This window comes from Pholis gunnellus (assembly GCF_910591455.1).
Source record: "Pholis gunnellus genome assembly, chromosome: 24".
NCBI lineage: Eukaryota > Metazoa > Chordata > Actinopteri > Perciformes > Pholidae > Pholis > Pholis gunnellus.
Genome location: NC_136551.1, coordinates 10,488,776 through 10,510,678, shown reverse-complemented (window position 1 = coordinate 10,510,678; position 21,903 = coordinate 10,488,776). Strand labels below are relative to the sequence as shown.

General features: G+C 49.2%; 1 protein-coding gene across 1 annotated transcript in view; it reads right to left on the bottom strand.

Moving 5' to 3' along the window:
* The window catches only part of mgat5 (alpha-1,6-mannosylglycoprotein 6-beta-N-acetylglucosaminyltransferase), a 50,449-nt gene that overhangs the window by 23,132 nt on the left and 5,414 nt on the right, over positions 1-21,903 (bottom strand). The window contains exons 2-9 of the mRNA XM_079185773.1: positions 19,680-20,172; positions 17,066-17,230; positions 8,901-8,977; positions 7,343-7,432; positions 5,527-5,598; positions 3,790-3,951; positions 2,632-2,801; positions 2,091-2,225 (exon numbers count right to left, since the gene is read on the bottom strand). Of these exons, the coding sequence (XP_079041899.1) occupies positions 2,091-2,225; positions 2,632-2,801; positions 3,790-3,951; positions 5,527-5,598; positions 7,343-7,432; positions 8,901-8,977; positions 17,066-17,230; positions 19,680-19,920 (1,112 nt within the window). The 5' untranslated portion in view covers positions 19,921-20,172. The remainder of the gene's footprint in view (positions 1-2,090; positions 2,226-2,631; positions 2,802-3,789; positions 3,952-5,526; positions 5,599-7,342; positions 7,433-8,900; positions 8,978-17,065; positions 17,231-19,679; positions 20,173-21,903) is intronic.

Below are 21,903 nucleotides of genomic sequence, written 5' to 3'. Positions count from 1 at the left end.
GGGAAACACATCCACCATTTTAACTTTAGACTGAAAGCAGAACAATAACAACAACAACAACAAGCCCTCCGGAGGAAAAGCAGCCCTCATCTGTCCCCGGTCGATGTATCCTCAACAGATGGAGGCGTGACGTGATGTAAACATGGCTGCAGTGAGTCGGCAGGAGGCCGAGGCTGCTCGGGCTCGACGGGTTACACTCGATGCGACATCGCGACCCAGCTGTGCAGAGTGGGGATGTGGTCGTCAAGGTTTTTTTTTACGGTAATGCGATTCACCTCAAGGGATCCCACATGCATAATGTATAACAACAGCCGTCGTAAATTATAACTTCCTCTCCCGCCGCGTGAAACGAGCAATAAATAAAACGGCCGTATCGGTGATGAGGAAGCTCTGGGATCTGTTGGGAGTTTGTGTTTTATGAGACACTACCTGGAGGCTACACAGCAGCTGCACCATAAACAGACATGTGAATTAATTATGTGTCTTAAAAGCCGAGTTTGGTTAGATATAAAACTTCAGATAGACACTGTAGTATGTGATATAAACACAATAATAGGATTATTTTACTGCCATTGTCATCCTGCTAATAACATCTGATTATCCAGTTACTCTTGGATGATATGTCCTCATCGTGAACTATTAATGGACAATGTGTTCCACTTAATAGACTTTCACCTGATTTATAACTGTTATCAAGCAATAAATAACACCCGCTGAACCTTTGATAAGCTTTAAACATGTTGAAGTGACTGTGAACCAAAAGCCTGCAGCAACATGAGCACGTCTGCTAACGACACTCTACGGTCCGAGCAGAACTCAGGGCCTAGACGCAGCATTTGAACTGGCTCTATTTGTATTGTTATGTGGCGTTACATTGTAGTGTTACTGTGTAGTAATACACACAGACTGTGACTTACTGGCAAAAACAAACAAAGGAAAGATGAGGAAGTGACAAACGGAAAGAGCAGCCAGAAGAGAATTGATGAAATCAAACTTGTGGACACACGCCCCTGATGACTAACTTGTTGGTCGCCCAGTTTCGTTTCTCCATCATTGACACCAAATGTAGAACCGGTCCTGCACGCTGCCACATGTCCTGCAGCCTCGCTGATGCAGATGAGAGCGCCACGCCGACTCGGTTATTGGATGAAGGGATTAAATGAAAACAACAGGGCAACATTGGCTGAGAGCGGAGCGGTATGAAACACAGAGATACGGCGCTGTAAGACGGATAGCCAGGAGACCGCGGCGACAACAAAACACATTAATCACAAACAGGAAGGGCGGGGGGGGGGGGGGGTCTGATATGCAAACACATCCGATGTGTTCTGTCCATTAAGTATCTTTCTCCCTGCCGCCCTGTGTGACACATAAAGTCAAGAGAAAAGGGGTTCTCAGACCACGGGGGCAAAGAATGTAATTCACTAACAAGAGGCCGCAAAGTGAAAGACGCTTCTGGCAGAAAGGCGACGCGGGGAAACGTTCAGTGAAAGAGAGGACAGAACATCGTCCAGGTCCTGTTTCACAAAGCACAGCGACGTTAAGTGCTTTGACATCCGCAAGTGTTCAATAATGGGAGAAGAAATATTGCGGGGGGGGGAGAAGAAACAGCATCTGGACCTTACATTACGCCTGAGGCTGAATCAATTTCCTCAAGGGCACAGAAGGGAGCGGATGCAGTTGGAGGTGTTATGTCGCAGACAAAGAAAACCTGGTGACAAGCAGGAGGAACCAGCGGGGCCATTAGAGGCCCCTAGACTTATTGTTCCCTCTCTTTTCCTGTCAGTCGGCGCTGATGAGAGCTTGTGCCAAAAGAAAAGAAAAACGACCAGAAGGCCTCATCCACAGTCCTCAGCGGAGCAATCGGGAAGAGAATGGAGTCGAAAACGTCGCAACACGACAGACAACCACCGCGGCCTTCTGGGAAATTGCGGTAATGTTTGAGCGGAAAGTAGACCCTTTTGTCCCGGCAAGTGCGTCGACACGTGTGAGGGAAGTATTGGACAGCCAGTCAGTGGGACAGAGACGATGCATGTTGAGCAAACCCCCTCTGGATAAAGTAGGTTCCCCCCCGATGTCAATGTACTTACTGGTAGTGGACCCAGGAAGGTCCCAGCGTCTTCTTGAACTGGGTGAGGCCCACGATGTCGATGTAGATGAGCTCCACCACCTTGTCGCCCTGGGTCGGGCAGCTGGACTTGTTCCCCATGACCTTGCGCATGATCCTTGGGGGAGTTCGGGATTAAAAATTACTTTTCTCCTCCATCCACATATGTAAACACTATGAACATTTTGGATACAATATTTAAGAACTAAACAACGCATTAGGACAAAAGTAACAAAGTTTGTAGTTACAGTCGTTCTCTACCTGGAAAAACCGACAGCAATTGTTTGACAAACGACAATGCCAGCCTCATCTCAGTCAAATAACCTGAAGCAAATCCTGCGCAGTTGTTGGTTTACCTAAATGTAAACCAACAACGTTACGGTCTGCTCACTAAGGGCTGCGTCGGTGTTAAAGAAAACATGTTCTACATCTGACCTGAATCATCTGTTGTGCAGACGAACATCTGGATACACAACAATCATAAGTATTATGGGCTAACATGGCAGCACTCGGTGGGTACTGACTCTTTGAGCTCGGCCAGGGAGGCTGAGATGCGGACGTCGTGGCCCAGCAGGTACAGCGTGGTGATGAGGTCACTCCACTGGACCAGCTCGCCCAACGGGCCGCCGCTGAAGGCGTTCTCCGCTATTTTGAAGCCCGACTCCTTGGTCAGCAGGCCCAGGTGCACCAGGACCTGATGGAAGGGGGGGAAAGTGAGGAATGAAACTACAGTTGCAGTTAGAGATGAGGTTGTTTTTCATTGAGCGTGAATGTATCATGTGAGGGAGCTAAAAGAGATCAGTGTCATCTGAAAACCTTTAATTCCCTTCTAGACAAAACAATGTAGGAAATGCAGACAGACAAATGTTCCGACCACTAGTTCACAGACACCCCGCTGGATTCGCATTAGAAAAGATGTAAACGCCGGGGTGTAAGAAGCGTATTTCTCTGAGGAGGGGGACTGTGAACGTGTGCTGTCAGGTGCACAGTGCACACCGAATACATCTGCAACAAACAGGATCAACGCAGGGAGGGGGAACACCGCGTTCCTCAGCGGGAGCAGGAAGTAATAGCCGGCTTTGTTTGAAGTGGCCGACGCATTTTTCATTGTTGACAGTCGGCCCCCGGCCCCAGCAGCACACTAGTCCAGGATTAATATGTGCGGATTATTATCCGAGAGAGATTAGCGGCTGAAATAAAAAGACCTGGCTTTGAAAGCACCCGCAGAAAAAAGCACTCTTTTGTTTAGTTAACGACCGAGTTGTAGAACTTGTCGGGACAAACGGAGCGTAAGGGAGGAGAGGCGAGATACCGCGGATAGACGGATGACGGCTCTCGCCTCTTGTCCTCTCCGCTTTGTTTAAGGGGATGCTGCTTTGCATCGGCACCGAGGTGTCGCGGGAGTGCGATGTGTGAATTATTCACGAGGCCAAGTGGAGCGCGCGGAGTGCATTATTCAGTGCCGGGAGCCGCTACCGGCTTGGGACGCCATGGAATATCCGTGTCAGTCCTTTTCCCACCGCCATCACTTGGCTGAGCAGAAGTGGTCCGGTCCACAAGTGTGGATAAAGTGTGTGTGTGAGGCTGACAGCTTAGGGGAGGGGCTTTCCCCCATCTTTAGCAGGATATACATTTGAGCTCACTACTTTATCGATACTCAGTCGTGATCTCGACGTGCCCACCTTCTTCCTCCGGCGCCTGGCCAGGTTCTGCTTGGAGGCCAGCGAGCGGACGGCGCTGACCCACGGCTCGGCCATGCGCTTGATCCTCAGCATCATCCAGCGGAACTCCTCGCGCTGGGACATCACGCGGTACAGCTCCTCGAAACTGGTCCGGACCTCCGCCTGCACACGTGGACACAACGACAGACAGCGGTGTTAAGGGAAACACTGCATGCTTCAGGATAAAAAGGGTTATCCAACTCTTATATTTGACCATCTTGGACTGGCAGATGGAAGCAGGGTGTGTTAATAGATAAACGGATGGGTGAATGAACGTTGAAGGTTTGATATTTTGCACAATTTGTCAGCCTCTGTGTCCCATTTGTCTAAGAAACCCGTCTATAATCACTGAAGCTGGAGTTCAAGTCATTGCGTTGAGGTGATAATAACCACGTTAAGCTGCAGAGACGACTGCAGAGGAAGTTGTTTATAGAGGGAGCATGTTTGTTTCTCTCCTGAGCGCAAAGCATCAAAGTAGCCTTCACATAGTGAGTCTTAAGAGATAAAGGAGCGGTATTCATGGAGACGGAACAACTAATACTGAAGCATTCAGAGCGCAGAGCCCTCTGTGGTAGCAACTAACATGAGCTCTGTGTGGAGGCTGAAAGGAGTGAACACAGGAGTGATACAGTTTATAGCTCAGATAAGTAAGAAGGCTTTACAGAGGAGAGGAGACAAGAGAGGAGACAATGAGAGGTAAGGACAATAAACAAGGAAATGAGAGAAGAGGAAAGTAAACATGAAAGTGAGCCGAAGAGACATTATGACATTATGTCCTAATGTTTATCAACATGACCACAGGATCGCGTGTGTTGCATCAGTTCTAAGAGTGGCGTACCCGCGATAGAACATGTGGAAATAAGACCCAGGCTACTGTCGGACATGTTTGCACCACACTGTAAAAACAACTGGTGTGAACACCGCACACAACAGCATGAAAGGTGTAAATATCAGATATGGAAACTCGAGGACTGGAGCACAGCCGGAAAGGAAGACGGACGAGCCGGGAGCGAGCCGTGGCCGAGAGAAAGACGGAGTGAGCGGAGGAGCAGAAGCGGTGCCATTACCAGCTCGCTAAGGCGGCTGAAACAAGGCGCTGGCGGGGCATCAGCATCCCTCATCGCGACAGGAAATCACTTCCGCGGACTGCACCTATTAAAATCCGGGGCCCGAATTAAAATCTCCAGAGCCTGTCAAACGCTCGTCTCCCCACCACAGAGGGCTCAGTGCTGTTGATGCCTCCAGAGACGGGATGAAGACTGCTTAATATCGATTCACCCGGACCACTGTGGACCTTGGCGCGCGAGCCCCGGCGGCCCGGAGAGGCGCCCTAAGTGGGATTTGAGTGAGCCGATGCGTTGGCAGGGATGGAAGATCATTACTGCAGATTTGTCCCACGGCCCCGTCACTCCCGGGCTCCTGCTCCGCGAGAACTGCTGCGCTTTTTTTTTGCGTTGACGTCGTGGATCAGCCTCAGTAGCGGGACATAGCGGTTTAAAAATGTATGCTAATGGGGGCTCGCTGTCACAGAGTCTGGAGTCGTCTCTCTCACACACACACACACACACACCCGAGCTTCTTTGAAATTAATACATGCAAGCCACTTGGACCACAAACGGGACACTTGAAAATTTGACGCTCAAAATGCAGTGAAGTTCTTTTCATCTGGTTGGAGAGTGTGCTCTGTGGTTTCCTCACCTGTCCCCTCCGGTCCAATTCTTCGTTCAGGGTCTTTGTCCTCCAGGGCAGGCGGGGACACCAATTCTCCACCTGTCAAATAAAAACACACATTTAGTTTTCAGCATTTGTCAACCACAACACAGAAGTGTGCGCTTAAGAAAACGTAGTCGCTCAAAGACAGCAGCACGGCGATGTTAAAGTGTCTCTCGTTAGCCGAGTGTACAGGTGGAACCGAGCAACACTTCATCGTCATGAGATCTGGTTATTTTTGACGCATGTTGCTAACGCGCTGGTGGACAGGTACGAGTGATACGCCGCAATCGGTGAGCATTCTCCGGAGCGAGTGTGCTCACAATAACCACGGCGGACGGAGAGACCGTTCGCACGGAAATACCAATTTCAATGGGAACCGGGAGATCACGTGACGGGAGCGGAGGCTGAGCAGGGTGGAGACGTTCACAGAGACGCATCTGTTTTGAATCTGCTGTTTGTTTCCTATAAAGCATCTCCGTTCTGTAAACACCGGACGGACACGAGCAGAGAAAGAAGAGGGTTTTTCCCCTAATGGGTTTTGCTGTTGTCCATCTAACTTCTATTTCCACACACAGAGCAGGCCGGCTCTCTGCGCGCTTTCTTTGGTTCCCTGCAATGCTTTCAGCTCACATGTAATATTCATACCAGGCTACTGACCTTCCCGGAGATGAAGCCACGACTGAAATCGTACTTTTCATTTGAGAAAATAGCTCTCAATTCAGACGGGGATCCTCACTTGAATCGGCCGGTTAAGATGGAAGCGTCCACATGAAAGAGAATGGTCATCCCGGCTGTGATCTACGGGGATCTTTGAATGTATGCATCGCGGTTGTGTCTTGTGAGAAGCAGAGACGTTTTTCTGGAGCTGAGAACATGCGTAGTTCTTGATTTGGCGGCGAACTGTCCCTCTAATTGGAATTAATGACAAATCATGCAAAATTAAAAGCCTTCAAAGTGTCCCTTGGCGGAACACAAGCCTCTATATGTTAGCGCTCGTCAATAATACATGGCTCCTCCCTCGGCTGCTTTTTCCCGTTTGCCAGAGAAATGTGGAGACGACGACGACGGCGGGGCGGCCGAGTCGCTCCTCGTCTCCCCTCCTCTCCCTCCCTTCCCACTGAATCATCTCCTCGATCTCCCGCATCGTTCCTCAGCGCACTCTGATTTGCTCTCATTAAAAAGTGAAATCTCTTCCACCTCTCTGCGTGTTTGTAGTGCTTTCTATGATCGTTCTCAGGTGACAGGGACGTAGTCAGGGCGCTGAAAATAGTCCCCAACAAATACACAATTAACTCCTGTTTGAGTAACATTTGCTAAAAGCTACAGACAGCAGCCAGCTGATTCAGGGAATATAAGAGCCTTTTTTAAACATAGCTATAAATCTGTCACACCTTTTCTTTTTGTAAGTTGACACCTGACGGCCAGAGAGGGAACGTCAGACAGTATTGAGTTACAGACTGGAACACTGTTGGTCTTTTCATGTTTAGCCAGAAATTTTTTTTGAAACTTGTTTCCCTTTGAATGTTATTTAAAACACATCATGTTTGCCTGTTCTGCGTCAGCGCCGTAGTTTGAATTTCTTTTGTGGATGTTATGGAAATTCTGCATCACATTTGACTGGAAACCCGACTAGTGACGGCATCTTCTTATACTTTCCTCCATTGCAACACACACACACACACACACACACACACACACACACACACACACACACACACACACACACACACACACACACACACACACACACACACACACACACACACACACACACACACACACACACACACACACGGCTCACCTCGCTGAGGTAGATGAAGAAGGAGCAGGTGGACCCGTCCACGCCGTAGCTGCCGTAGCAGGAGTCCGTGCTCCACATCTCCTTCATCCACTGAGGAAGAGGAGGATGTGAGTTAATAGCAGTCAAATGTCCTTCATCAGCTGTTAAGTAACTCTGCCCTTCATTGTTTCCCCATTCTACTAATGGATACTTTGAATGGATGCAAAGCGGCAGGTTGGTGTGTGGGTTGGTGTGTGTGGGCAGGTTGGTGTGTGGGCAGGTTGGTGTGTGGGCAGGTTGGTGTGTGGGCAGGTTGGTGTGTGGGCAGGTTGGTGTGTGGGCAGGTTGGTGTGTGGGTTGGTGTGTGTGGGCAGGTTGGTGTGTGGGCAGGTTGGTGTGTGGGTTGGTGTGTGTGGGCAGGTTGGTGTGTGGGTTGGTGTGTGTGGGCAGGTTGGTGTGTGGGCAGTTTGTGTTGCTGGGAGAATACATAACGCACATTTAGGAAATCTACAGCGTCTAGTTTTCCCTCTCCGGGTGGAAACAGTCCAGGCTTGTTTTTGGCGGCTCGGAGGGTTCGAGAGGCAGGACTGTGCGTTAAAGAGTCGCTGGCTTCAATCCCCGGAATCAAACGAGAAAAAAAAAATATCTGGGGCTTGAGACTGTGTGCCTCTCGGCGAATACATGTGCAAGTCATCGAGTGGAACTGCTCCGCCAACAGGAAGAGAGGGAGGTTGTGCTGGGGGGGGCTCATGTGTGAACGTGTGGGAAAGAAATTGAGGTGAAAACAGCATTCTGGACGAATGAATCTCCCAGAATACATAATAGTGAGAAGCTAAAGAAAAGAGGCAGACTTTTGGGCTTCCGGGGATACGTGTGGAGTGAAGGGGCTGACAGCTTTCCTGCACGGTTCATAGGCCCGGAGTGCATCACGCGTGCAGAGCTACAGCAACCGAAGTGTAAACTCGAGTCTGCAGAGCCGCTCGCAGAGGGGAGACGTGGCAGATGGGCTTGAAATCAGACTCGCTTGGAATGGCGAAGGCATGAAGATTGCACTGTATTTACTTAAACGGCAACCTAAGAGCTCTCTAAAATGAGAAAATGGATTCGTCAGATGTTATTAACTGTGTGCTGAGCGTAAAACTGCAGCAGAATAACAGTTAAATGAACCAAAACAAAGCAAGCTTGTGAACAGTATGTGTGTGTAGAGCAGGCTTTGGCTCACTGACAGTATCGGTGGAGGATTGGGACCGGCTGAGCAGATGGTGTGTATGATCGGGCCCTATCAGCTCCGGGGAGACATCGGATTGAAATTGTGCATCCATCTGTGCGTGTTATTCGTGTGGATGCATGCACCTGCGTCGGTGTGCGCAGAAGTTTAATATTTCCGTACACGGGCCATGGCGGTGAAATGAAATCATTGTTTATACTTTTTTGCTTCGCCCAGAGGAGCTTTTGTGATGCTCTTCTTCTCGCTACATATTTCTTCTTCTGACTTATTTCCAAAATGACCTATTCACAGATATAAAAACAGACAGAGAGTGAGGTGGTGTGTGTGTGTGTGTGTGTGTGTGTGATTCACCTTGACTTTACCCTCGCAGTGAGGGAAACCCTCCAAAGACGGCAGCTCGCACTTCTCCTGGGCTCCGTTTAGAAGGTCTGAAAGGAAGAGGAAAATCAATAAGGTCAGCTCCAAACTTCCACCTGTTCTCTCCAGCGTCATCACCGCTCGCTAGCTTTCTTTAGAGTACAAAAGAACCTCCAGTAGCTTGTACACAAGCGGCGAAAAACTGGCCCCTGGACCACAGATACTGGGGCTTTTAGCCGGTCGATGGTGTCAAATTCGCGGAAGTCGGATTTCTCTTTCCTTCTTCATCTCTTGAGATTTGTAGGAGACGTTCACGATCGTTCACGCCAATCATCTGGTCAAAATCAAATGTGGTTTATGACCAAATACCTGAGAAACTAATCACTCTATCGGCCACGGCTTTGCTTTGTGTTTAGTGCTAATCAGCGAAATGGTCGTCACCGCGAGCAGCAGCCTGTGGTCTGAGCTCAGTGCTGCAGACATGTTGCATCTCTGAATGACAGCCGGAGACCGCCCATTACTCTGCGGTCAGCCAGCGGCATCACCTTTGACCTGGCAATGTGAACTCAGCAGAAGCAGAAACCACAAAGAGCTCAGAGCCCCACGATGATGCAAACACGGGCAGCTTTTAAGAAACGATTTCCCCGACCAGTTTGCTTTCTGCAATAAACAAATGCAACCCGAGTGCAGTGTGTGTGTGGGGGGGTTTGCTGATGTCTTTCCTGAATTGCCTTTAATATCCCAGGAAGCCAATATCCGCGCCAGGATTAACATTCGCGGGCTATATAATCACCATTTGAGCGCCTCAGAGACGTTAACGTCCTCGCCGCTGACCTTTGCGAGCCGGAACATAAATAATGCATGACTGCAGGCTGTGCGGCGAATAGATAAAAGCTCCACAGCAGACACCAGAACGATGTAATGAGCTTGTGGGTGGCGTTGCAGGAGGGTTTGTGTGTGAAGCTAATCAGCACTGGGTCAAGCTTCTGTCTGGAGGGGGGGGGGCAGAGGCTCCTGCATCATGTTCATCGTTGATTCGGTTCATTTACACCGACAAAGCTGCTGCAGGAGACAGATAATTCTACTGGTTAACCCCTCCCCCTCATCGCCTAGATTAGATGCGAGAAACATACTTCACAGACGCTCTCTGGGAGAGAAGGACAAGATGAAAAGAGAGGTGACGGCAAAAAAAACATCAGTGGGTTCGATGGAAAGCCAAAGACACAAGTTCACATCCCCTGTGTGTGTGTGTGTGTGTGTGTGTGTGTGTGTGTGTGTGTTTCAGCTGTCTTCCTGTCGGTAAACAACAGGGCGGCGCACACTGAGAGCTGTTAACAGGATCAATTTACACGATACCTGATATCTCCAGCCTTTAACGGTCGGATGTGGCTACGTAGCAATGATGCAGACACACATGAGTCAGCACCACGGTCGCCGCTAGATATAGATCAGCAGTTCCCCAAATGGCCACTGGAGGCAGTCCCCCATAGACCCCCATGTTAGCCTGTCAACTTTACAGCAGAAATAAACATCTTCACAGCCTGGTACAAAGATACAGTTTTGGTCTCTGTAGCTGATATCCAACAACGTTAAAACCTACGTCCACACCTTATACGGTCTATGATTTTAACCCCCACCCCCCTCGGCTGGATCAGTAATCCCCTAGATAAGTCCTAATGAGCTCTTTGGACCCCGTTCCAGACAATCCTTGGCTCAAACACTGTTACATACGCGTGTATTATGGCAGAAAAGTCCCACTTGTTAGATTTTGTTTTCAATCACACGAGCAGGTGACGAGTACACCGGACGTTTGGTTTCCGTGACCGTCCACACTAAAGGGAAATGAATGAGCCTCAGTCCTGGGTGGGCCTGTACGAGCCCAGCTGATGACAACCACTTTGAAATGAGCAACAAGGAGCAAGTGTTCTACTATTTTTAAAGCAGCAGACCCAACACTCCTGGGGATGAATGTGATTTTTAATCCCATGTGGTTGAAGGAGGAGAGGAGGTGATGAACTCCCACAGCACACAATAAAAGCTTCTTATTGTTTCCTGGACAACAACAGAGTGATACCTCCTCTCTGATTGTGAATGTGAAAAACAGGATTTGTTGTTTGGTGAAGTGGCGCCTTCATCTCCTTCAGACGCCCGAGTCACCGCCATCCAGTCGGGCACCAAATAGAGGCCGTACGGCGTTGATAGAAGTGATTTTAAATGCACTGCACGGAGAACCAGAGGCAGGAAAACACACGCAATCCCTCAAAGAGCCTCTCGCAGCACTCAGGTCAGCAACACGGGGTATTACACACACAAGGCCATGAGGTAATGTGAAAAATGACAACTCCAAAATTGGATTGAGGACATCTGGTTTGTGTTATTATCATTTCTCTTGTGCACTTCTCTCTCTCTTTACCCCCCCCCCCCTCATTGATTTCACTCTCAGTCACAAACAAAACCTTCCCACACGCCAAATAAGTGTTCGAGTGACTAAATCTATTGCCGCACAAGAGAGGTGTTGCGACATGTTTCATTACATGTTTTCGGCGAAGGCACCTTGGTGACGAACAAAAAGTGTCGCCATGGCGACTCTGTGGAGCGGAAAGCTTGGAAAATAAAATGTAGAGAGAAGAAGAAACAGAAAGGGGTGAACAGTGCAGCTTTCATCATCTCCGTGTCCTCTGATCCACGAGCTCAGAGACACTCATTTTAGATGCACTTTGCGAGACGAAGCAGAGGTGTGTGTGTGTGTGTGTGTGTGTGTGAATCTCTGCAGCGCCTCATCAATTAGACAGTAGGCAGGCTGGATGACGGACGACGTCCTCTCAGCTGTGCAGGTGGAGAGCAAGGAGAGCTCTGCTTAGTTCCACTCTCTTAGTGTCGCCGAGTCCAACGCTTCCCGTTTACAGTGTTTACAGTGTTTACAATGACGTACAGAAAGCCAGCACTGCGTTACTTTGACAGAGAAGAACACCTAAAAACAGGATTATTCTCAGGCTAGCTTTCTAAAGCCTCACAGTTAGACAACATACCGACGAAACATAACCTAACATAACCCCGAAGCAGGTTAGCTGAGTTCCACCTGATTCCACAGATAGCTGCTAGTTCTCACTTTGCCAGATTCTTTTCCATGCCCTTAAAAAAAACAACATTCTGAATAACTTCCTCGCTTCACACGAGTAGAGTAGAGGGGAGGGAGGTGAAAATAGGGAGAGGAAATTGTACGTCATCAGGACATAAAAAAACAACAATCGACACACAATGCATGGCACAACAGCCAAACTGCTTCTCTCTTACTACACGGGTCTATGTGCGCCGCGCAGTGTGACAGGGGCACGTGTTTGGAGCTGGTTAAAACGCATGTCTCGCACTGTCAAGAATCCAAATGTCCCCCACGTAACCCCCACACCCCCGCCCACTTTGAGTTTCCTCTCTCTCTGCCGCAAAGAGCGCAGCGTCCGAGCTGCAATCAATCCCTCTTTTGTGCTCGGGCGATCTGATCGGCCCACTGTTCTCTCCGAAACCATCCAAGAGGGGACACGAGGGCGCCAGAAAACCCTCGATCCGCTTCCCCGTCATTGCAGAGCTATGACTAATGTTCCACTGTGGATCTGGTTGGAAATCTGCGGGTTTGGGCTGTGGGGGACGCGCCGGGCCGTGTTATTGTTGTCACCACGAGGGGGGGGGGGGGGGGGCTGTCGACTCTCGCCTCTGAACCAAAAGCACAGCTACACGAATGGTTCCATAGAACATGTTCTGCTTCCTATGAAAGGCTTGAACTGCCGGATGATTTGCATTTTCCTGTGAGCGGTGGCGTTAGCAGTGGTGTGCAGTCATCTAGAGAGGCAGCTCGAGAGCCACGGAGTTGCATAATGCAGGAGAACCCCCCCCCCTCCCAAAAAAAAAAGATCCCACCATCAGTTTTTAGCTCTGCGTAACGTGTGAATGCGTTCGTCTTTGCATTCTACTCTCGGTTCAAGTGTGCCCGCATCTGCCTGCTCCATCCTCGCATGTGGATCCTCTTTGCCTGAAGAGAAATCAGCCAAACGAATAGAAGATGCTCGCGAGAGAGCGTGCGTGTGGATTGAAAAAGAAAAGAAGAAACACGGGGGGGGGGGGGGGGATTGCCTCAGGAAACGGCTGATAATTGGTAGAAGGAGGCGATGCTGATGATGTTCCTACAGGGCTGTGGCTTTAACCGGCACAACAAGAATGCTGGCACACAGAGGGGAGAGGAGACAACGGAGGGAAGAGGATGGAGTGCAGTACGCAGAGAGGAGAGGGAGAATAAAGGCAGAGAGCCCGGGGGGAGAGAACGGAATACACACTGTGGATTAATGTGCTGTGTAGCTCTAACGTTAATAAAAACTAAACTTTCATTCCACGTCTGAAACAGCCCCCCCCCCGAAATTATATCTCTCCAATTCCAGTCCGCAAAACGGTCACCGAATGAAACTCAGTGAAAAACAAGAAGGCAGAGTCTGTGAGAGAGCGGAGTGCACGTGTCCCAGCCAATGGTGCGTTAGACCCAGATGTTCCTCCCGTCCCACCCATGCCTGCAGTGTGAGAGTGTTTCTCTGGATTGGCCTTTAGAGTCGAGCTGATTTACAGATGAGCGAGAAGCTTTCATTTAAAATTCTTGCTGTGCTGCAGCTGGCAGTGTTGAAAAACACTGCAGCGTCAACGCTGATATTCTAGTCCAATGATGGACGATCAGGCTCCGCTCTGAGATCACTCTCTTTAAAACACAAGACAGACGCTGTTGTTTGTCTACAGACCACAACTTCTGGACCTCAATCAATGTAGCTACTGAATATTTAACTATAAGGAAAGAAATTACTTTCAAAAAGGAATAAAGGGCATGGATGGAGGCACCTCTGTGATTTGAGAAGTGCTCTTCCACCAGGAGCTTCTTGGAACGATGACTCTGTTGTTGTTTAAAGCTGCTACCTCGGGTGTCTTAAAGGTATAGCTACGGGGTGCTGTGAGATTAATTCATTTCCTTTTTTTATTATATTTTAGTCTCACCACGCAAAAAAAGATTTGCAAACATTAAATGGAAGAAATAAGCAATTACATTCAAAATAACTGCATCAAAGACACAGAAAAAGAGCGGAACCCAGTCAAAGAAAGGGAACCGTTAAAGTGAGAGCGATCGAGCGCCGCACCTTCCTCCCTTATCACCAAAATACCTTGAGTCCAACGGCTCATTGTCCCAGCATGTAATCACAATGGTATCTCTGGTATGAGCTGTGTGAAGTAGGAGCTGACATGTCAGTGACTACATGTTAGTGTTCTTAGTGGCGGAGTCCGCCGTTCTCTTCAGGCACACAAGGGATTTACTGGAAAGGTTGCAAGTATGTATGTATGTAAGTGCAATTTTCATTGAATAGATAACAGCCTCAGCGTTTACTCTCTTCATACTCTATCAAGTCACCTTCACGGCAAACGTAGCATTTCCAACTGCTGCAGCTTTAAATTAAAAGCACTTCATGTGTGAAACTCGAGGAGGCTTTCATTGTGAAGCAGCCACAGGAAAGGTATTATTGTATTCGTCCCTGAGGATATGCAAGAAAAGGAAAAATGGATACAAACAATCTCTACTTCACTTTGTCCTTCAGCATCTTTGTGGGGTTTTTTTTGCTTTAACTTGCAGTACAGAAGCATCAAAAGGGTGAAAAATACAAATCGAGTAGAAATCAGCTGGCTGCAAAACAAATTGTTTGTGCTGCAGAATTTGTGCTGCAGGGTGATGAGCGTTGGTATTTGCGTGGGTGTTTGTAAGCGCGTGGGATCGGACAGCATCTCTCAGCCTCTTATTTTCACTGGGTGGGTTCTGTGTGTACTTTATTAGTATCGATCCGCGCGCTGAGGAAGTAAACAGGCCTTCAGGAACCCTGCTCTGAATCTAACCCTCGAGATGCACTGGTGACTTAATGCGACTGCTGATGAGTTCCATTGCTCAGGTTCTTGCAGGAAAATAATCCTTGTGCGAATGTTTGGACTGAAAATGAAGCGCGGTCACGAGGTAACCCCCGGCCAGAAACCCCGTCCTTGTCCCCATCCTTTTGTTGACATTGAGACCTCGGGTCTCGTCTTTCACTGCGAGCGGCGAACAGAGATGCGAGCCGATCGATAGCTGGGAGAGACAAAGCGGCGAGGACGCCCTGAGCTGTGAAAGCACAGGTCTCTGTTTCACCGAAGGAGCCAAGCGTCACTACAAATCTGCCAAATGTCAGCAGCGGCGGCGGTGGAGCTGACAACTCTAAACACAAGGAGGTGGAGGAATGGATCGGAGAGGGAAGAAAAATGTAAAAGGAGGGGGCTGCAAATCACCACCTGACCGTTCGTTACAGCCACTCTACGCCTGAGTGTGTGTGTGTGTGTGTGTGGGAGGAAATCACATTTCCACACCAGCCCACACGGATGAAACACCGCTGGGGGAGATTTGATTAGCCCCCCCCCATCAGCAAGACGCGGCGTTGCGGGCTGTTTGTTGGAACGAGTCCCATCTGCCTCCCGCTGAGCAGCAGCCGAGGCCAGATCGACTTGTTTTGATCCCGTGAGGGGGGGGGGGGCTTCTGTGCCTGTTGTCCTTGGCTAAACGCGGCAGAGCCACAAGGCCGGAGCTATTCCTGAGCATTGCAGCGCACTAAAAAAAACAACCTCTTTGCAGTTTTTACAGCACACACACACAAGAGAGTGCAACTGTAAAACAATGGGAGCGAGGGGGGGTGTGGGGATGTGTGTGTGGGTCACATTTTTGTGAGATGACCAATCGTGAGAAAGAAGCCGTGCTCTGCAGCGTGTACACAGCTGTGAGATCACCAGAGAGTTGGACTTACAGCAGCTGCTGCGTTGATCACACGTCAACATGAGGCTGGAGCTTTGTCGTGGAATTCCTTTAAAAAGGGAGTCGGTTGAAATACAAGTTAAAGAGGTTTTTTTCGGGTGCCAGGTCGTTGGCGTTCGCTCTAGTCAGCTTTAAGTGCCTTACCACAGCCCTGTTTTTAGGGAAAAGATTACAATTTGTGCATAAATAAAAGAGTAGCAACCATTTTAGTAGGTGGAAATGTGTAAATATTCGCATTTTCTGGGAATTTTGTGACAAAAGCCTGAACACTGAAGAGACCCAGCTGAGTTCTTGGCGCAGTCCCAGGGCTGCTGCTCAGCTCCATCTTGATAGAGGCCTCTCTGAAAGCCAGGCGTGTTCGCCTCACTGTCCCGATTCTTATCTCGGTAATTGCCTTCCGGTCGGGGAGGAGCACTAGAGGAGTCGGCTGCAGCGCTGCCACCCTCCCCAAGACGGGAGACGCGCTCCGACGGAGACTCCGGAGTGTCGCCGCTTCGTCAGTTCGAGGAGACGCTGTGTGCAGTTGTACAGGAGGCTAGTCTGCAATCACAGCATTTTATACAACTAGAGTCTATTCCATTTTTCTCTTGTTTAATTTTTACGTATTATTATAAAACCTTATTTTACAGTATTTATTTTTATTGTGGATTAATGTTTGATTAATCATATAATTATTTATATAAAACGTATTAATATAGTAGGGCTGTGAATGATGCGCATGTCCATAAATAGGACGACTTATTGACATTCAACTCTTAAAAGAGTAAAAAGTGACACAACAGCGTCGACGTTTGATAAAAAAGGCAGCAGTGCAGCAGCTGTCGTTGGGGATCAGATCCATTCAAATGTGACTGTGCAACCAAATCAGCCTAATCTAACCCTGCGTACCGCCTCAGAGCACAGAGCCCACATTCCTACGGTTTAATGCTGCGCAAACAACCGAGAGCAGGTCCCCGGGTCCCAGAAAAACCAACACTAGCGCTCCCTCAGCTGGGCTGAATTCATCATCTGAAAGCTGGCAGGAAAATCAATGAAAACTAATAAAAGGGTCATGCAGCGTGAACGGGAGGCCTTATTTGAATTATGTCCAAGGATGCGGTCTGGTCCCATAAAGTGCCTGGTGTGCAGTGTGCAATGCTGGCAGGGTTTAGCTGGCTGTGTGCCTCGTGGGGGGGGGGGGCTCATTTCTTTAATTGGCCTCGGCTACTATAATAATTGTGCGTGTTCACACCCTGAACAGGGTTTCTCTGAAAAAGGAAAGCGTATAAAACATACACATCAGACAAAAAGGAGATGACGCAGTACATACCCGCCACGTTGACCTTTTCCGCATTGGTGGCGCTGGGTGTGGCGGTGCCGGTGCCGTTGGTCAGGTTGCCCCCCGTGCCGTTGTAGATGTTCTCCACCTTGGACTCCAGCTTGCCCAGCCTCAGCATGATGTTGTCCAGCAGCACGGCGAGGGTCTTCTTCAAATCTGCGCGCAAAGGAGGGGAATCAGATGATGTAATGCTAGCGTTAGCCGCTACTGCTGCTTCCAACCGGCTTCTCTCAGTCAAAGGTCGATCTGTATCTGATTAAATGAGCAATCAGGCTCCACGTCAGGACGAAGGAAGAGCAGCTCTTGCACTGTCACCACAGAGCATGTCAGTTAAGCTACAGTGTGGACTTTTCATCCCCAGACTACGAAGAAGTCTTTGGACTGAAAGCAGTCAGCTGGAGGCTCGTTTAAATGTAAAACTGGAGCCGTTTATTTTGGGTCTGTGAAGACACGGATCATTTTAGAAGGGAAGCTGCCCAGTAGAAAGCGCATAGAGGGCATACATTCAAAATGCAGTCTAGTGTTCGGAACGTGAAGCTGTTTTGAGCTGCTGCCTTCGTCCTGCGTAACGTCGAGGCATTTGGCTCGTACGTGTGTGCAGAAGCGATTCCAGGGTGCGTCAAGCGTGCTTTTCATCAGATGATGAAGATAATTGCAGCTTGTCCATCACATACGATTTATCGCCGCAATGCATTCGACGCGCCAGTTTTCATCACGTCGGAGAGATTGGCGAGGGGGCGAAGGGGGGGACCTGGCAGAGCGTTTTGTCTGATTTGGACGAGCTGGGTGCCGGGAGGAGGACGGCGCAGTGTAAAAACATCTGCGTAGGAAAATAAATGATTAAAACGTGACGCTTCGAGTCTGCGGGCATGTTGGAGAAGCATCCGCGGCGCTGCGAGTGATGCTTTGACTCGTCCTGTGCACGGATGCTGCTGCCAGGTTACCAGACGAGCAGCAGCACACCGGGGGACACATCTCTGCCCGTCTCAAATACGTCTGATTTCTCAGGAGGTGACGCCAAACAAATCCCGGAGCGGTGAACACGCTTTGCTTTTCAGATAATAATCTGGGTGCACGATGACCTGGGATTTTTCATTAAGCCCGTGAGCATTAAAGAGAAGTGATTACACGGGAGCATAAGCCCGAAGGCATTCATCAGCGATTCCTATTGTTCCTCGTCATCCGCTTCAGCCCCGGCCTGTCAGGAGGGGGGGGGTCTCCATATCATACCGACCTAACAGCACACAATGACCTCCCACCCTCGGGAGGACGGAGAGGATTAGACCAGCAATCTGAGCTCGCGCGCCGCAACCCGGTCCTCCCGAGTCCCGACTCTCTGGCCCTGAGGAGCGGGTCCGAGGCAGGGGGGGGGGGCCACGGTGTGCCACAAAGAGTCCGCAACAGCTGCCGAGCGGTGCGGTAACGAGGTGTCACAGGTAGAGAGACGTGTGCAAGCGTTGCACTGACGGGTCCACTAGTGCGGCTCTCTAGACTATAGACCTAGAGGAAGATTTCTCTGCAATAAAACAATTGTACGATAGTAAGTATTTTAAACTAAATGTTTATTATAAAACAGCATTTTAGCTGAAATTTAGACGGGGGGAAACAAATCTTACTTTCAACAATAATTTTAAGACATGAAACAAGTTCTCTAAGCTGTTTGAGATGTAGGATTGGCTGCACGCTGTGTGTAAACAGGCAGACTGCCAGCTTTAAGCTTTTCAACAGGCCTCCCAATCAGCCGAGGACGGAGGGTGCCGCGTGCTGCACGCACCATAAAGCCCCTCGACGAACACGCGTGATACGGGGCCGCATGAATAAAACTGACTTGACTTGACAAATGGGCTTTCGGTAGACGCAACATTAAATTCAAACGCGTTCGTTTTGTTTTTTTATGAGCCATTTGATCGAAGGAGGAAGCTCTGCTCCCACAGATCGCATCGGGGGCGAATCATCGGCCAAAGCGAGTGAGCACGGGACGCACCGAGGATCCTGCTGCCTCCCCATCTAACGGGAGGACGTGAAGCGGGCGGGATGCTGGGACGGCGGTCTGCAGACTGTGAAGATCAATCCCTCATATGAGGGGAAACCGGACCGGATCGTGTGACAGGGAAACCCACGGACATCATCTAATTATTGACATGATTGATGAGGATGTTGTAATCAGGCAGAGTTTCTCTTCTTGGAGGAAAAATAAAGTATAGGTCTGGGGAATTATAGCTGGGCAAAATATGTTTGTTTCCATCCTTCAGAGTGGGTGTGCATGTTTAGTATTGCTCTGGTTTCTTTGAGAACTCATTCTAATCTCCTGGAGCTTTACTGTATCCTGTTGTTTCTCGGGGCATTAGAGGACAATCAATTCCAATCTCAGGTTCCTAATGAAGCCTCCCATCGAGCCATACAGGTCTATTAACGGCATGAATAACTTATTGACGGGCCTCCTGGACCTGTGCTATTACACCGTTGTGCGGCTGCAATTGCCGTTAAATCTCCCCGGGCCGGTTTTGTTGAACGTAAGGCGACGCTGCGCCTGCTCGGGAGGAAGACAAGTGGAACCACTCGCCGCAATTTAAAGAAGATGTAAAACTCTGGTAAAGCCACTCACCGTAAGCCGTCATGGTGCCCACATAGGGCCCGTCCATGACGCTCTGGTTCTCCTCGGCCAGCGCCTTGATGTAGCGCTTGCTCAGGTCCAGGATCTGCTGCCTCAGCACGGCGCTGTTCTCGTGGCTGGCCCGCTGCTGGATGGTGAAGTGCAGCAGCATCATGCCCCAGATGAACCCGAAGCTGACCAGGAAGAAGCCCAGCTTCTGGGAGGACAGCTTCCACAGGAAGGGCGTGGCCATGCTGACCGGACGACGGGGCCGCAGTGGCTCTGATTTGACCGAGGGAGGGGGGGGGGGGGGGGGGGGGGGGGTGCAGAGGTGAGGGAGAAGGGGGAGGAAGACTCAGGAGGGCAGGGGGGGCATGGCTGCGTCAGTCGGTGTGGTGTCGGGCGGTTTTTGGGGGGCTGCTTGTTTGCCTCACCGGCGGGATTTCCTTCTCTGGCCCATCGTCAGCGCTCAGTAGCATCTCACTGGACTCAGGCCTGTTGCATCCTGCAGGAGACAGACAGGGAAGAGAGATGAGAGGAGATCATGACCCAATCCCAAATTCACTTCATCGTATGGGGCACTGACGTATCGAAGAGATCCAGAGAACTTCTCCTTAAGCTTGTTTTATCAATAGCATATATACATTTTCAGAAAACAAAGCATATGTACGGGGCCTGACGTCCATCCACAATCTTCTCTTCCACAAGGAGGAATAAGTGTAAATAGCATGTTAGCGTAGGTTGTGTCTGACGTGAAAGCAATACAGACTTAAAGCAAGAGAAAAAAACAGGTCTTTGAGGTCTTCAAAAGTAATTTAAAGTTGAATGCGTCTCCTGAAAGAGAGGCAGCGCAGAGCGGCGGCGTCTCCCTCAGACAGCGGGATCTCCAAGATGGATGGAGCTGTGAGGGATTACTGCAAGAGGGTCAAAATATAAACATTTGGATAGCCAGAGATTTATCTTCTGCAGGCAAAGCGAGAGCACGGACAGGTTTTTAAGTACATGCCTTTTCTGTTTCTTTATTTCTTTATTTTTATTGCCAAATGCACAACAGGCTTTTCTGCCTGACAAGTGAAGGAAGCTGCTGCTGAACTCGGCCATCAGAACATCTTTAAGTTCAATGTAATGTTGCCAAATGGCTTGTTTTGTCCAACGATGCATTTTTACACAGAAACATTAACATTAAGATGGCACGTAAGAAACACTGGAAGACGTTCCAATCAGTCAATACAAACCCACAATCGGACATGACATGCATCTCATATCTTACATATCTGTAGCCGTAAAGTGGCCGTTTGTATTTACACCATTTCGAGCCACTGGAGCCTCTCAACCATTTACCGGGTGACGTCAGTCGAGTCCCTGAGGGTTCAGGGCTTAAGGCCTCAGGGGGGGGGGGGCATCGAGTCGGGACTTAGTCACGACTCATTGGGGAACCACGCTGACCTTCTCCGTGCTCAGAGGGGCAAAGAACGTGGGTGCAGCGAGCATGAACTGGAAAGTGTTAACTGAAAGTGTGAGACGTTTTTTTGCAAAAACACAAACCGCAACATTTCCTGTTGCTGCAGCATTTTCCACCGTCTCAATCACACAATCTGAAAACCCTTTAAGGCTGCTGCTAACAATGCATGTACTGTTTGTTTTACACATTTGTAGCAACGGCAAAACCACATTTAATTTATTACACACGTGTAACACTTTATTAAGGCGTACTTAGCTTGATCCAATCAGAGCAAACACAAAAATAGACAATATTCCTAAAAAGCTGTGCATATAAAACCAGAAATCCCTTCTGTCCTGTGTGCCAGCAGCTGCAGAGATGTGAGAGAATAAAGCCCACCCTGCATATTTATGTAAAGATTAAACTGCAATATGAGATTTCATGCTCGCTGTCTTTACTGCTGATCAACCGCGCCAATGAGAACACATTTGGCCCAAACCAATCAGACGGCTGCCCGTAATGCAAAACGAGTCCGCCCTGCAGCGCTTCACGGAGCTGTTAAACAGTTCAACAAGTCTTTACCGACGACCTCAAGGCAATCCATGCACAACGAGAGAAACGCCTCTGGCTTTGGGCATCAAGCAACTCCCCAAAAATACAAAAATAAATCATCTTTTTCGGCACGCAATCAAGCCAGGAAGACGCTCCATGTTCTCTCATCTGCATTCCAGAGGTCCGGACCGCAGCCGCCTCCGTGGATGCAAAATAATAATGCACTGAACATTTTTCTAGAAT